We start from the raw sequence: 16,650 nt of genomic DNA on the forward strand, positions 1-16,650 counted from the left end.
GTGATGAGGCACTGGAATGGGTTACCTAGGAAGGTGGTGGAATCTCCATCCTTAGAGGTTTTTAAGGCCTGGCTTGACAAAGCCCTGGCTGGGATGATTTAGTTTGTGTTGGTCCAGCTTTGAGCAGAGTGTTAGACAAGATGACCTCCTGAGGTCTCGTCCAACCGTAATCTTCTATGATTGTTCTATGCCAAAAGAACACAGCACAGCCAATGTTATATTCAGGGTAGTAGTATAACACGCTGACAGAAAAAATCCTTCTGTCAGCTTATGCTGTATATGCCCTGGGGCTCCATCTGTATAGCTGTATCAACATAGCTATACTGGCAAAGAATTTGTAGTATAGGCAAGGCCTAAGTTATAAAGTTGTATATACAAATGCTGACCATTTTATTCTTTTATAAGTTACCAAACACAAAACTGGTTCCCTGAAGCAACAACTAAAAATACACTTAAAAATATAAATAAATACAGTCTAAATAAAGGAGAACAGTGTGTGTTTCAGCACTAACAGAAAATGATCTCACTGTTTCGAGTCTCACTCACTGTGAGGAAGAATGAGCAGGATGTGCCAAATCATAAGGAAAAAGCTTCAAACACTGCCATTCTACTTTAAACAGATCTAATCCACATGACCCTTTGGGAAGCTGAGATGCAAGTAAAGTCACTGTTAAGCAAAGAGCAAGAGGTATTGCAACTCCAATTAGAATATAGGTCTACTGTAACTGTATAATAAGCAATCCAGTTAAAAGAGTTTTTCATAGTCAGATAGGGCCATAAATTTCTAGAGGAAAATTAGTAGACCTTTTAGGTGTTCTTGGATTGGCACCCCAGAAAATATGCATAGGTCACTTATGCCTATCTAGTATGTTGTAAGCAATAATCATCTGGTTTGCGACTAACCGCATCCATCAGAGAAATACCATTTACATGGGGGGAATTTTCTCATCTGTAAGGTGTAGAAAGAAAAAAGCACACAGACTTCTGGAACACTGCATGACCTTGATGAGGTCCCCATGATGGTGTACATGAACTGTGAGACATCACTGTCAATTCTGTATTCATTTTCAGAAATAGCAAAAAAAATAAAAATTTTAAGGAAAATCATTATATGCTGAAAATAGATTTTGATGTAAGATTCTGAAGTGTTACTAAGTAAATTAAGGTCAAGCTTTTCAAAGCAATGCAGGGATTTAGCCACAAATCTTAAATTTAAAGTAATGGAATATATGTGACTAAATTCTCTGCATTTTGTTTTTGTTGTTGCTGCTGTTCATAATTATTTAACATTTATATCGTGATAGTGCCTAGACACCTCGACCAGGTTAAGGCCCCATTGTGCTAGGCGTTGTACAAACATGTAATAGAAATGGGAAATTCTTGCCCCAAAGAGTTTAAAATCTAGCTCAGAAAATCTCATCCGAAGTATTTTTCTGCCTATATTTTATTATTTTCAATAGAGCCCTGGTTTCATGAGCTTTTCTGTCATGGCCCTGCGACTTAGGATGTTCACATCTCACAGGTACTGATAGAAAAGAAGTGGCACATATTACACCTAGCCATAACATGTGCCTTCCTGAGCTAGTATGCCTCAAGAGTGTGCCTCCTGCCTCAAGGTCTGACTCTGGTGGGCAGGAATCCATACCCACAGAACCAGTTGTGGCCTCATTGGGAAGGCAGGGATGCTCTCACAAGCATAGAAGTAGGTACCACAGTGGTTGAAGCTCTGGTTGGGTGTTCCTTGCTGGAACCAATGGATCCCAAGGTTTCAGTGTCATTGGTACAAGTGGAATTGGTGCTATGAATTATTTCATAGGCCGGGTTAAGTGCACTTATTGAGCTCCAGTTAGAAATTATCTTTCCCTCCTAGGACACATGGCTTCATGCAGTTTGGAGTGGCTCATGACTATTCATGCCTACCTCAGGGATGACTGTCAAAATCAGGGCAGACACCCCAAACTGGTGGTATATTCTATAATTAGATTTCACCAACCCAGTAACAAATGTGAACAAAAGCACACATGCACAAATGAGTTACCATCTGTGATTCCCAAAGACGACAGAGGTTCCATTCAAAATGTCTTTCTCAGCAGACCCAGGATGATTCTGGGGGTCTCTGCTTAGTTTAGTGTCTCTGGCCCTATGAGAATTTAAACAGCAAAGAGATAATCATTTTTCCCTGTGAAGCGTTTTTATATCTTTTTCCCTCAGAAAAACAGATCCCTTCTTCATGGGGGAAAAGGGGAGGAATAAACTTAAAGTTTTTTATCCTTGATCTCTCACAGTGGCTTCTTTGAGTTTAAATTAACAGGATTTAACATCATCTTGTTAGAGACTATCATTTTCATTACACAAGACTTTTTCCCTGTTTGATGAGTTATGTAGTCACAGAGGATTGCAATACAAATGCTTGTTATCAATTTATAACACCAGGATATAATTGAGAGAACAATACATGCAGCATCCTATTTGCATTTTATAAAGCACTGAACACATTCTTATCAACTTAGCATCTTATATTTATTTTGATACTGCAAACATACAGGTAAGCAAGGCTGCTTTCTAGCTATATATTTGTAAGTGTTCAGTGAAGCCTGAGGCCTTGGCATGAATTGGCATCTGGTCTGCCAGCATCACAACCCCATTTGCCAGAGTCCACTAAGTTGCTTAGAGGCATTTCACCAAACAGTGTATTCACTAGCCAAACACAGCATGAATTCTAGAGTTACAATTCTTTCCAGAGTAATGTGGTGGAAGGATTCCCATCAGGTATGTGTGGGCATCCCCTTCCTATTCCCCTTGCTGGACAGGATGATCATTACAGAAGCTTCCCTCTTGGGCTTGGGGTCCCACATGGACAGCCAGACAGCACAGGGCACTTGGATGCCCATCAAAGCCAGGATGCATGTCAGTCTTCTGGAACTTTGGGCAGTCCAAGAAGCTTTCAAAGTTTTTGTGCAATGTATCCCGTTCCACTATGTCCTTATAGTGTCAGACAATATCACAACCGTCTTCTACATCTATAAACAAGGAGAGGCACAATCCATCCCCCTGTGTGTAAGAGCAATCACTCTGTAGAACTGATGTATCAGGAATCAAATCATCCTGTCATCAGCCAATCTTCTGGGAGCTCAGAATGTGTCGGCGGACACTCTCCACAGGCATTTTGCCATCAGTCACAAGTGGAAGCAGTCCTTTCATGATCCCTTGACCCAGAAGAAGGACAGGATCAAGCATCCCAACCCCAAAGCACTTCATCTCCTGGCTTGGTTTTTGGATTGCTGTCATCCCCAGAACATTCCTGCTCTCAGGCTGTACAAACCATCCTTGATAACAGCAGGAAAGATTCCTGTAGGAAAAGCTATTCAGCCAAATGAAGGTGTTTTTCCAGCTGGGTACAGCTGAAATACGTCTCCTGAGTCAGCAAATTTTCCCCTTATTTCTCTCAAAATGACTGGGCTCTCCCTCATTTCTATAGTCCCCCTGGTAGCAATCAGTACATGCCATCTTCTATCAGATGATTATTTAATTTTCACTCACCCATTGACAACAGATTCTTAAAAGGCCAAATCAGAACTTTCCGGCCAGTAAGGAAGCCTGTCCCTCACAGGGACATAAACCTTGTACTTTCATCACTCACTAAGTTTCCCTTTTGAAACACTAGCCATGTGTTCCAGGTATCACCTGTTGTTGAAAGTTTTATTCTTTGCGCCATCACTTCAGCCAGAAGGGTAAATGAGCTTGGAACCCCGACTGGCAGAGCCTCCATTCTCAATATTCCATAAGTACAAAATCTCATTAGGACTACATCTGAAGTTCACCCCAAGGTACTTTCAGAGTTCCAATTAAACCAGTCAGTCCACTTACCTTTTTTTTCCCTGATGCCACATGCATCTGAGTAGGATAGAAGACTTCATTCCCTCGACATGTGACGAAGCTTGGCCTGCTACCTGCAAAGGATGAAGCCAATCAGAAATCATCTAGACTGTTTCTCGCCATAGCAGAATGACTCTGAGGTCAAGCTATATCTCCCAGAGTCTCTAAATGGATCTCAGGCTGCATCCTACTCTTCTACCAGCTGTCACATCTTCCTCCCCTCATGGATAAGGGCTTATTCTACAGGAGAACAAGCGACATCAGTGACATCGCTTCGGGATGTACCTCTACTTGACATTTGCAAAGTAGCTACATGGAGTTCCATCCACACATTCATGAGACATTAGGCTCTAATATAGGATTCCTTAGCTAATGCATCCTTTGGGTCAACAGTCCTTCAAATGACTCTGCCACCTGCATCCTCGCACTCTAGAGTACTGCTTGTCATTCACCTGCAGTGGAATGTACAAAAGGACCAGCACTCGAAGAAGAGAAGGTTAATTATCTTATAATAACTGGAGGGTGTTTGAAATGTGTGCGCCCTCTGTATGCCACTACTCACCCTCCTTCTCCTCTGCTTTGGATCATTCCTGGATTTACAGTAGAGAAGGAACTGGAGAGGTGATCGGTCTACTCCATCCTTTATACCCTGGGCTCGAGGCACAATGAGAGCAAGGGCACATGCGCAGACCAACAGACACTGGCTGCAAGAATTCTCCAACTCCAGGCACATAAAGTGCATGTGCACCCACAGTGGAATACAAATAGGGACCACACATCTCAAAGAACCTCCAGTATCTGTAAAGTAAGTAACTTTCTCATATAGAATTCATGTAATGAGTTGGAACGTAAAGTTGAAATAATGGCTCTGCTTGGGGAAACTGGAGTTTTGGGGGAAGAAATTAGAATGCTTAGAAGAAGTTTGTCAAATGATTGCAAGAAATAATATCCAGAGGCCAAATCCTGAGATTTGTAGTTGTTTTTTATGTCATTCTCAGTCAGATTACCATGATCCTCAATGGGAATTCTGCATGAATAAAAACTTAGTAAGGACCTCCAGGCATGATTCCTACAACACAGTGTACTTTGAAATGAAATTGCTGGTTTAAGCAACACAAGCAACCAAAAGCACATCATCCTAGACCACGGCTCACTTTGCTGTCTTGAGCTGACCGCTGGGTCACACTCAAGGTTTTGGTTGTAATTTCCAAAGTCTTGTATGGAAGTATCCATCTCACTTATTATAGTATAGTAGACTGTTGTCTGACAAAGTACTACTGATGGTGTAGTAGTACACTATAATAGCCTTTTGTCTTTTACTTTAGACGCTAAATGGCCGTTTCCTCAGTTTCATTTTCCCAGGCCATCATAGTTCCCTGGTGGACTGCAAAAGATGAGGGTAGAAGAAACAGTGAAACTAGAGCACCTTTGGCAAAAACAGCATACCAAGTTGGACAATTGCAACATAAAGCTCATGTAAAGTCTTATGATTTTATTTGAATTTCCTAGCATTTATTCATGTTTGTTGATTTTTTCCTTCGTTTAATAGGAAAGAAGACTTCAGAGCAAAGCAGCTAGTGAGCTGCATACATTGTTCATATGTTAATTTCTGCTCTTTGACAGGCCATGCGCAGATTGTCCATCTCCTGTTAGAAAGAAATAAGTTTGGAACCATCCCATCTGATAGCCAAGGGGCAACACCCTTACATTATGCAGCACAGAGCAACTTTGCTGTAAGTATGTATGTATGTAAGTATCTGAAACATAAAGCAAATTATTTTAATATATAACATAGATTATATAAATTATTGTAGAATAATAATTATCAAGTATCAAATGGCGTGCCCCAGGGGTCCATCCTGGGTCCGGTTTTGTTCAACATAGATTCATAGACTCTAGGACTGGAAGGGACTTCGAGAGGTCATCGAGTCCAGTCCCCTGCCCTCATGGCAGGACCAAATACTGTCTAGACCATCCCTGATAGACATTTATCTAACCTACTCTTAAATATCTCCAGAGATGGAGATTCCACAACCTTCCTAAGCAATTTATTCCAGTGTTTAACTACCCTGACAGTTAGGAACTTTTTCCTAATGTCCAACCTAAATCTCCCTTGCTGCAGTTTAAGCCCATTGCTTCTTGTTCTATCGTTAGAGGCTAAGGTGAACAAGTTTTCTCCCTCCTCCTGATGACACTCTTTCAGATACCTGAAAACTGCTATCATGTCCCCTCTCAGTCTTCTCTTTTCCAAACTAAATAAACCCAATTCTTTCAGCCTTCCTTCATAGGACATGTTCTCAAGACCTTTAATCATTCTTGTTGCTCTTCTCTGGACCCTCTCCAATTTCTCCACATCTTTCTTGAAATGCGGTGCCCAGAACTGGACACAATACTCCAGTTGAGGCCTAACCAGTGCAGAGTAGAGCGGAAGAATGACTTCTCGTGTCTTGTTTACAACACACCTGTTAATGCATCCCAGAATCACGTTTGCTTTTTTTGTAACAGTATCACACTATTGACTCATATTTAGCTTTTGGTCCACCATGACCTCAAGATCTCTTTCTGCCATACTCCTTCCTAGACAGTCCCGTTCTGTATGTGTGAAACTGATTGTTCCTTCCTAAGTGGAGCACTTTGCATTTGTCTTTATTGAACTTCATCCTGTTTACCTCAGACCATTTCTCTAATTTGTCCAGATCATTTTGAATTTTGACCCTGTCCTTCAAAGCAGTTGCAATCCTTCCCAGTTTGGTATCATCCGCAAACTTAATAAGCGTACTTTCTATGCCAACATCTAAGTCGTTGATGACGATATTGAACAGAGCCGGTCCCAAAACAGACCCCTGCGGAATCCCACTTGTTATACCTTTCCAGCAGGATTGGGAGCCATTAATAACTACTCTCTGAGTACGGTTATCCAGCCAGTTATGCACCCATCTTATAGTAGTCCCATCTAAATTGTATTTGCCTAGTTTATCAATAAGGATATCATGCGAGACTGTATCAAATGTCTTACTAAAGTCTAGGTATACCACATCCACCGCTTCTCCCTTATCCACAAGGCTCATTATCCTATCAAAGAAAGCTATCAGATTGATTTGACATGATCTGTTCTTTACAAATCCATGCTGGTTATTCCCTATCACCTTACCACCTTTCAAGTGTTTGCAGATGATTTCTTTAATTACTTGCGCCATTATCTTCCCTGGCACAGAAGTTAAACTAACTGGTCTGTAGTTTCCTGGGTTGTTTTTTTTTTCTCTTTTTATAGATGGGCACTATATTTGCCCCGTTCCAGTCTTCTGGAATCTCTCCTGTCTCCCATGACTTTCCAAAGATAATAGCTAGAGACTCAGATACCTCCTCTATTAACTCCTTGAGTATTCTAGGATGCATTTCATCAGGCCCTGGTGACTTACAGGCATCTAACTTTTCTAAGTGATTTTTAACTTGTTCTTTTTTTATTTTATCTTCTAAACCTACCCCCTTCCCATAAGCATTCACTATGTTAGACATTCCTTCAGACTTCTCAGTGAAGACCGAAACAAAGAAGTCATTAAGCATCTCTGCCATTTCCAAGTTTCCTGTTACTGTTTCTCTCTCCTCACTGAGCAGTGGGCCTACCCTATCCTTGGTCTTCCTCTTGCTTCTAATGTATTGATAAAAAGTCTTCTTGTTTCCCTTTATTCCCATAGCTAGTTTGAGCTCATTTTGTGCCTTTGCCTTTCTAATCTTGCCCCTGCATTCCTGTGTTATTTGCCTATATTCATCCTTTGTAATCTGACCTAGTTTACATTTTTTATATGACTCCTTTTTTTTTTTTTTTTTTTTTTATGGTCATGCCAGATCTCGTGGTTAAGCCAAGCTGGTCTTTTGCCACATTTTCTATCTTTCCTACCCCTCAGAATAGCTTGCTTTTGGGCCCTTAATAGTGTCCCGTTGAAAAACTGCCAACTCTCCTCAGTTGTTTTTCCCCTCAGTCTTGATTCCCATGCGACCTTACCTATCAGCTCTCTGAGCTTACCAAAATCTGCCTTCCTGAAATCCATTGTCTCTATTTTACTGTACTCCTTTCTACCCTTCCATAGAATTGCAAACTCTATGATTTCATGATCACTTTCACCCAAGCTTCCTTCTACTTTCAGATTCTCAGCGAGTTCCTCCCTGTTTGTTAAAATCAAGTCTAGAACAGCTTCCCCCCTAGTAGCTTTTTCAACCTTCTGAAATAAAAAGTTGTCTGCAATGCAGTCCAGGAACTTATTGGATAGTCTGTGCCCCACGGTGTTATTTTCCCAACATAGATCTGGATAGTTGAAATCTCTCATCACCACCAAATCTTGGGCTTCGGATGATTTTGTTAGTTGTTTAAAAAAAGCCTCATCCGCCTCTTCCACCTGGTTAGGTGGCCTGTAGTAGACTCCTAGCACGACATCACTCTTGTTTTTACCCCTTTTATCCTAACCCAGAGACTCTCAACACTTCCGTCTCCTATGTCCATCTCCACCTCAGTCCAAGTGTGTACATTTTTAATATATAAGGCAACACCTCCTCCCTTTTTCTTCTGTCTGTCCTTCCTGAGCAAACTATACCCATCCACACCAACATTCCAATCATGTGTATTATCCCACCAAGTTTCAGTGATGCCAACAATGTCATAGTTGTATTTATTTATTAGCGCTTCCAGTTCTTCCTGCTTATTACCCATACTTCTTGCATTTGTATATAGGCATCTAAGATACTGGTTTGATCTTGCCTCCCAGTTTTGCCCTGACCCTCCTTTCTCTCTGCCATTATAGCCCACACTCCCTCTTGTTTCCGACGCATCTCCCAGGTCTTCATGTGCCCCACTTACCTGTGGGCTTTGCTCACCTGTCCCCGTCGAAGTTTAAAGCCCTCCTCACTAGGTTAGCCAGTCTGTGTGCAAATAGGGTCTTTCCCCTCCTCAAAAGGTGAACGCCATCTCTGCCTAGCAGTCCTTCCTCGAATAGCATCCCGTGGTTGAGGAAGCCAAAGCCCTCCTGGCGACACCATCTTCGCAGCCAGGCATTCACCTCCATGATGCATCTGTCTCTGCCCGGGCCCCCACCTTTGACGGGAAGAATCGAAGAGAATACCACCTGCGCTCCAAACTCCTTCACCCGTACTCCCAGAGCCCTGTAGTCACTCTTGATTCGCTCAGCGTCACACCTCGCAGTGTCATTTGTGCCCACATGGATGAGTAGCATGGGGTAGTAGTCAGAAGGCCGGATAATCCTCGACAATGCCTCTGTAACGTTTCGGATACGGGCCTCCGGCAGGCAGCATACCTCCCGAGATGAAATGTCTGGGCGACAGATGGGCGCCTCTGTCCCCCTCAGCAGAGAGTCTCTGACCACCACTATCCTACGTTTCCTATTTTCAGTGGTGGCAGCAGACCTCTCAGCCTTAGGGGTACGAGGCTTCTCCTCCTTTACTGTAGGGGGTGATTCCTTCTCTCCTGTATTAAGAAGAGCATAACGGTTACCTATTACCACGGCGGGAGAGTTCGCAGCATCTTTATTAATGATCTGGATGATGAGATAGATTTCACCCTCAGCAAGTTCGCAGATGACACTAAGATGGGGGGAGAGGTAGATATGCTGGAGGGTAGGGATAGGGTCCAGAGTGACCTAGACAAATTGGAGGAATGGACCAAAAGAAATCTGATGAGATTCAACAAGGACAAGTGCAGACTCCTGCACTTAGGACAGAAGAATCCCATGCACTGCTACAGGCTGGGGACTGACTAGCTAAGCAGCAGTTTTGCAGAAAAGAAACTGGGGATTACAATAGATGAGAAGCTGGATATGAGTCAGCAGTGTGCCCATGTTGCCAGAAAGGCTAACAGCATATTGAGCTGTATTAGCAGAAATTAGTAGAAGTGATTATTCCCCTCTATTCGGCAGTGGTGAGGCCACATCTGAAGTACTGCATCCAGTTTTGGGCCCCCCATACAGAAAGGATGTGGATAAATTGGAGAGAGTCAAATGGAGGGCAATGCAAATGATCAAGGTGCTGTGGCACTTGACTTACGAGTAGAGGCTGAGGGAACTTGGATTATTTAATCTGCAGAAGAGAAGAGTGAGGGGGGATTTAATAGTAGCCTTCAACTGCCTGAAGGGAGGTTCCAAGGAGGATGGAGCTCGGCTGTTCTCAGTGGTGGCGGATGACAGAACAAGGAGCAGTGGTCTCAAGTTGCAGTGTGGGAGGTCTAGGTTGGATATTAGGAAACACTATTTCACTAGGAGGGTGGTGAAGCACTGGAATGGGTTACCTAAGGAGGTGGTGGAATATCCATCCTTAGAGGTTTTTAAGGTCAGGCTTGACAGAGCTCTGGCTGGAATGATTTAGTTGGTGTTGGTCCTGCTTTGAGCAGGGGGTTGGACTAGATGACCTCCTGAGGTCTCTTTCAACTCTAATCTTCTATGATTCTATGAAATAGGATAGCCCTGAGAACAGATTTCTAATGATTTGTAGAGTAATCTGTATCTAAAGGTGTGTTCATAAGTTTTATTCAGTTTTCTTGTATTGTGTGCCATATAGATGATGGATTTCAAAATGTTAATATTAAAAAACTTTTTCAAACATGAATAGAATAGTCTATGTCATAGCATCCTGGTAACTGCATGTAATAATAAAGAACAATAGAAAACAGAATGGCATATCCATTATCTGAGGTTTCATAATACATTTCTTTCTGAACCTCTGGCCACATGTTTAAACCAAACTGTGCATAGTGGGATCATGTATATATGCACATGCACTTGTGTAGCTGGTGGCCTTTAATACTGTAGTTTTGGCTTTAAGAAACTGATTAATTTCTTAATATCTCCCATTATAAATGTAGCATTTGTCCTATGAAACACAGCTAAAGAATAGTCTAGTCCCCTGCTACTGCATAGCTCCATAGTCCAATATGGAGCATCTCCATGTTAACACCATGTCCTAGAAGGTGCAAACATGGAAAATCAATGGGCTAACTTCTGCAGTTTCAAGTCATAAGGATCAGTTTCTCTGGCATTTTTACTGTCATCATTCAGCAGGGTATTTTATTCTCTTTTATATAGAAATCAGTAAACATATTACAGCTAAGTACAAAACATATCAACTTAAAGGTCAGAGAGGCAAAAAATAAAAAATACCAAAGGTCCCTCTCATTGGTGATGAAGTATAAAGTGTTTTTATTTTAGCCTCGTCATCTGAGCACAGCTCTGTGGAACTTACGCATTTTTCCAGAATTTTTTCTATTGACTTGTATCATCAAGAAAAGGTATATCTTCCATTACAGTGTGCACAGTTTGGCTGGGTACAGGACTCCATCCTCACTTGCTTGAAGAATTTCCTGCTTTCTAGTTTGGTCAGATGCATTTAAGGAGACAGTAGAATATTTCTCTTTTTATGTGAGTTGTAATGATGATCTTGATGCTTTATTTATCTTTTCCCTGTTCCTATTAATAAATGCTTGCAAATTGATTGTTCATTTTAATTCTCTTCCTTACTGCTGGCTTATCTCAGGAATATTAAAAAGCCTTCATTACATATAATTTTTGTCTTCTACATTTAGCTGGAAGATTTTTTGCCATTTTCCAGTTCATCTATATTTGTATCCTGACTCTTTATCCTGTTCTTTCTCCTCTTACCCATCCTCCTTGCAATTAATTGGCCAGTCCTTTAAGAGCTCTGCACATGAAGAAGAATATGGAATGGACTGAGATTCCCCCCCATTGTCTGCAGCACAGGAGTTTTTTCAGGAACTTGCTCATATGTAATATGTCTGCTTGATCCAAACAAATAACCTCCCCTTTCCAGACTAAGGCAGGAGAGATATTATGTTCCTTGCCAATAAGCCAGTGAGAAAAGTTCCTTCCTGGCCACAGTCTTTTATCTCATGTTAGTTACCATATTTTGGCTAACATAAGGTATATAAACACTCCTTTTTTTCCTAGTGAAAACAGACCCACTAAGAAGATTCCTCCTTTCACATAGCCTCCTGCAATTCTATAGCACTTTGCCATATCTGGATTGGTTTTATTATTAAGATAATGCTAGGCAATATGGAAAAGAAAAAATCAGGTCCCATGTAAAGTCCATTTTTGACTCTATTGAAATTCTCCCTTTGGGTGGAGGTATTATTTAATATTCTCTCGGGCTTCTTGACAGTGCAGCGCCTAGAAAGAAGAGGGTTAGTTCTTTTTCCTTTCCTTAATGAGCTTTATGGGTTTGTGGTTTTGTATTTGTTTTCTCTACTTATAATAAAAATTAAAAATATAAAGTCAGGTAAAGTGCATGTTCCTTTTCTCCTTTAGTCTGCTAAACTAGCAAATTCTAATTCATTCTGTTTGTCTTCAGGTTATGGTGTTGTCTTTGTCTTGGGAAAAGGAGCTATTTTAGCAGTCTTTTCAAATCTTTGAGACTGTTCTGTTGTTGTGAGGGGGGTTTCTCCTATAAAAGGAACTGAGAAAAGCTTGGTTAAAAGAAAGATTGAAATGTTTAACCATAATGGAAGAAAATAAAATAATGTATTTGGGAAAGAATGCTTCATGGCATAGAGGCCCAGCCTTCTTACTACTCTCCATTTTGCAGAATTTCAAGCAGTGCAGCGTTTAGGCAAGGCGCTGAGTTCTTGGTCTAATGAGTACCTGAGGTAGTGAGGGTCAGTGAAAGCACAGAGAGCAGTAAAGTGTGTGTGGGGGGGGTGGTTCCAGTTCCTCATTCTTTCTGCATAGATCTTCTAGAATAAACTCATAGTACTTTAAGCACTGTGCTTCTGCACTGGGGCTTTAACAGATCCAGGCAGGAGAATAGACAGACTTCTGGAGAGTGATCACAGGGCAAGGAATCCTCCTCCTCCCCTGGGGTGAGCTGGTGAGGCTGAACCGGGGGTCAAATTAGAGAAGAGGGAGTGGTGGTTAGGGAACAGTAGATTTTCTGACAAAACTGTTTTTCAATGGAAAACAACTTTTTTCATGAAAAGTATCTGCTTTCTGTGGTAACTTTCTATTTCCATCAAAATACTTAGGCTGAAATCTTTCAGTTTTCGAGTTTTCAGTGAAAACTTGAAAGTTTCCATCAGAAAACATTTTTGTTTTCATTTCTGCAAGGGAACAAAATTAAAATCAGCTCTAGTGGTGGTACCCTTCCAAGCTCCACCCATGTGAGCCAACAAAATGAGGTGCTCCTCACAGTAGGTTGTGCAGATACTCCAAATATGATTGTATGTGCTGCTTGCTTCCACTGGTCTCTCTGAATTTGGCTCCCCCTAATTGAGTCTTGAATATGCCGTGGGCTCTGCTAGGTTCTTCCAGGGTTGACTGGTTTTTGACTAAGTGTTGGCATCACCCAAACACTACCCACTTGTGGCACCAAAATGATACCTCACCTATTTTGGTTAATCTTCTATCACTGAACATCATTCCAGATGCTTTTGAACAACCACCACAAAACCTAATGTATAATATATTTTAAATCCAAAGAGGAAATAGCAAGGACTGCTCTTTGAGATACTAGGGACTAGAATCTGACATTAGGAACAACCCTAATTAAGCAGAGTAACCCTGGGAAGCATAGTGATTCAGAGATAAATTATTAATAATAATATTATTACCATAAAATTATTAATAATAAATTATTACCACAAAGGAGCAGGAGGAATAAGGGGAGGAATTGTGATTCAGAGATAAACCTCTGAATCACAATTCCTCCCCTTATTCCTCCTGCTCCTTTGTGGTAATAATTTACTAATCACCTATACTAGTAGTTAATTACTTACTTCCCTGCCAAACCCTTGCTCTGGCTTAGCTACTCTGGAAAGCAAATAGGGTGGTGGTTAGAACCCATGCCCAATCTGCTCTGGAGATGGAATAAGTGAATGAGTAAACCCACTTACTCTGTTATGTACCTAAACCCAAAATGTGGGTCATCCATGCAGGAGTGTAAGGAGGTTCCTAGTTGCCCTTTGTTCCCTTGTGTGGGCATATAGTCCAAGTTAGAATCTAGCCCAAAACGATCAGTGACTTCTCACCTGGTAATTGTTTCCCCCCCTCTGTATATTAAACCATTCTGAGTATGGTCTGTATCACTTCAGGTATCATCAATAGGCATGATATTGCACCACTGAAGTCTACAGGAATTTATTCGTTTAAATAGAAGCTGAGTCAAGCCATTTTTTTCCAAGTATCATATAATGTCAATAGCAAATTTTCCTAATCTGACACTCACTTCTCTAGCTCTGGGGATTTGTATGTGCTTGTGATTATCATACTATCCTTTTCACCATAGTTTCAACAGATTTAATTCGATTTGTGCATCATCCTCTAATATAAATGTCTTTAAAAGAATCTGATTTAGCTCCTTCATCGTTCCTCATGTCTTGTGTTAAATGTCTCCTGTGATTCACTTTCTTTTTTATCCTTTCCTCTTGCTTCCTTTTAATATGTTTCAGGTATGATGGCCTTCCTAAGTTTCTATGCTCCTCTCTCACATTTTTGCCTCAGTTGTCAGTCTCTTATATGGCCTACGTCGGGCCTGCACAACATGCGGCCCGTGGAGGCTCACTGTGTGGCCTGCGGCAGGGATTCAAAAGGCTCTGAGCTGCCCGCAGCCGCGGGGAGCCCAGAGCTCTTTAAATCCCAGCCGCGGCCGGGATTCAAAAGGCTCTGGGCTGCCCGCAGCCGCGGGGAGCCCAGAGCTCTTTAAATCCCAGCGACGGCCAGGATTCATAGGGCTCTGGGCTGCTAGGCTGCCGGCAGCCGCGGGGAGCCCAGAGCCCTTTAAATCCCAGTGGCGGCCGGGATTCAAAAGGCTCTGGGCTTCCCGCAGCCGCGGAGAGCCCAGAGCCCTTTAAATCTCAGCCGCCAGGGCCGGCTTTAGGCCAATTCAACCAATTCCCCTGAATCAGCCTGCCCCTAAGAGGGCCCCACACCCAACCCCAGTACAGTGTACTGGCAAAAGCCAGTGCGCTGTACTGGGGTGGCCCAGCTTCCCCAGGGGGCAATTTAAAAGGCCTGGGGCTCCCAGCAGGGGCTGGAGCCCTAGGCCCTTTAAATTGGCACCAGAGCACCACTGCTGGAGCCCTGGGGTAGGGCTGTGGGGTTCTGTGGGCTATTTAAAATGTCCGGGGTTCCCATCGCTTCTACCGCCCCAGCCCTTTAAATAGTCACTGGAGCCTCACCACTTCTCCAGAGTTCCCATGGCTATTTAAAGAGCTGGGGCGGTAGAAGAAGGGGAACCTCGGGCCCTTTAAATACCCCCAGAGCCCTGGGGTAGTGAGGGGCTCCTGGGATATTTAAAGGGCCGGGGCTCCAGCTGCCTCTGCCGCCCCTGTCCTTTTAAATAGCCACTGAAGCCACACCGCTTACCCAGGGCTCCGTCGGCTATTTACAGGGCTGGGGCAATAGAAACAGGGGAGCCCCGGGCTCTTTAAATAGCTCCCAGAGCCCTGGGATAGTGGGGGGGGGGGTCTCCAGCTGCTTCTGCTGCCCTGGTCCTTTAAATAGCCCCTGGAGCCCCACCATTTCCCCAGGGTTCCCGCATGTATTTACAGGGCTGGGGCAGTGGAAGCAGGGGAGCCCCAGGCCCTTTAAATAGCCCCTGAGCCCCGGGCTGCTGCTGCTGCTACCCTGGTGGGGGAGGCAGGAGGAGGGGGCACTCACCATACAGGATGGGCTGTACCCTCTGTACCTGCACCAGCTTCCCGTAGCCAACCCCTGCTGCACCCCCTGCCTGCACCAGTTCCGCACCTCCTGCCCTGCCTGCACCAGTTCCTGTCCGCAGCCAGCCCTGCATCCGCTGCCCGTAGCCAGTCCATCTCCAGCCAGCCCTGCACCCCCTTCCCTGTCTCCAGCCAACCCTTGCCGCACACCCCTGCCTGAAGCCAGCCAGTCCCGCACTCCTTTGTCTCCAGCTCTGCCAGCCCATGCCGCACCCTTCCTGTGGCCCTGCCTGAGGCCAGCCAGCCCACCCACACCCCGTCTCCAGCCTGCCCCACACCCCTTGCCCAGCCGGCAGCCAGCCCCTACCTGCAGCCAGCCCCTGGTGTCCTGCCGTTCCCAGGAAGTAACCCTGCACACCTGCTTCAATGAGGTGGGCAGGGAGCAGCTGGGACCCACACATGTGCACCCTAACACACCCTCAGAGAGTGGCGGAGCTCATTTCTAGTTCAGACCCATCTTTTTAAAAAAGAACTTTAGGTAAGGTTAACATACATCTGTATTTTCCCAGATATGTCAGGCTTTTTGGTTCTTAAATCGCCATCCGGGAGGAAAATACGGACGTATGGTAACCCTATTGGTACAAAAAATACGTATTGTGGCAGAACTTTTTATAGGGAACTGGTTGCTAAGAAATGAGAGGCTTTTTTTTTTTACATGTGTTTTTTTTTCAGTCATCCATGCCGGGGCCCCACTGAAAATGTTCAAATTGGGCCCCGCTCTTCCTAAAGCCGGACCTGCCAGCTGCGGACGGGATTCAAAGGCTCTGAGCTGCCCACAGCCGCCCAGAGCCCTTTAAATCTCAGCTGTGGCCGGGAATCAAAGGGCTCTGGGCTGCCCGCAGCGGCAGGGAGCCCAGAGCCCTTTCAATTCCAGCCGTGGACGGGATTCAAAGGGCACTGGGCTGCCCGCAGAGATTTCCGGCCGCGGCTGAGATTTAAAGGGCTCAGGGCACCCTGCCGCCACGGCAGCCCAGAGCCCTTTGAATCCCGGTGGCAGCTCCAGCGGATGGGCTGGGGCTGGGATTTAAAGGGCTCAGGCTCCCCTC

The 16,650-nt window shown here is 43.8% G+C and overlaps 1 protein-coding gene across 7 annotated transcripts in view; it reads left to right on the plus strand.

Annotated features, from left to right (window-relative positions):
• The window catches only part of INVS (inversin), a 222,671-nt gene that overhangs the window by 123,966 nt on the left and 82,055 nt on the right, over window positions 1–16,650 (plus strand). For all 7 annotated transcript variants that reach the window (XM_030551589.1, XM_030551587.1, XM_030551588.1 and 4 more), the window contains one exon: window positions 5,500–5,609. In XM_030551589.1, coding sequence (XP_030407449.1) covers window positions 5,500–5,609 — 110 coding nt within the window. The remainder of the gene's footprint in view (window positions 1–5,499; window positions 5,610–16,650) is intronic.

The sequence above is a fragment of the Gopherus evgoodei genome, chromosome 2 (assembly GCF_007399415.2).
Source record: "Gopherus evgoodei ecotype Sinaloan lineage chromosome 2, rGopEvg1_v1.p, whole genome shotgun sequence".
Lineage (NCBI taxonomy): Eukaryota > Metazoa > Chordata > Testudines > Testudinidae > Gopherus > Gopherus evgoodei.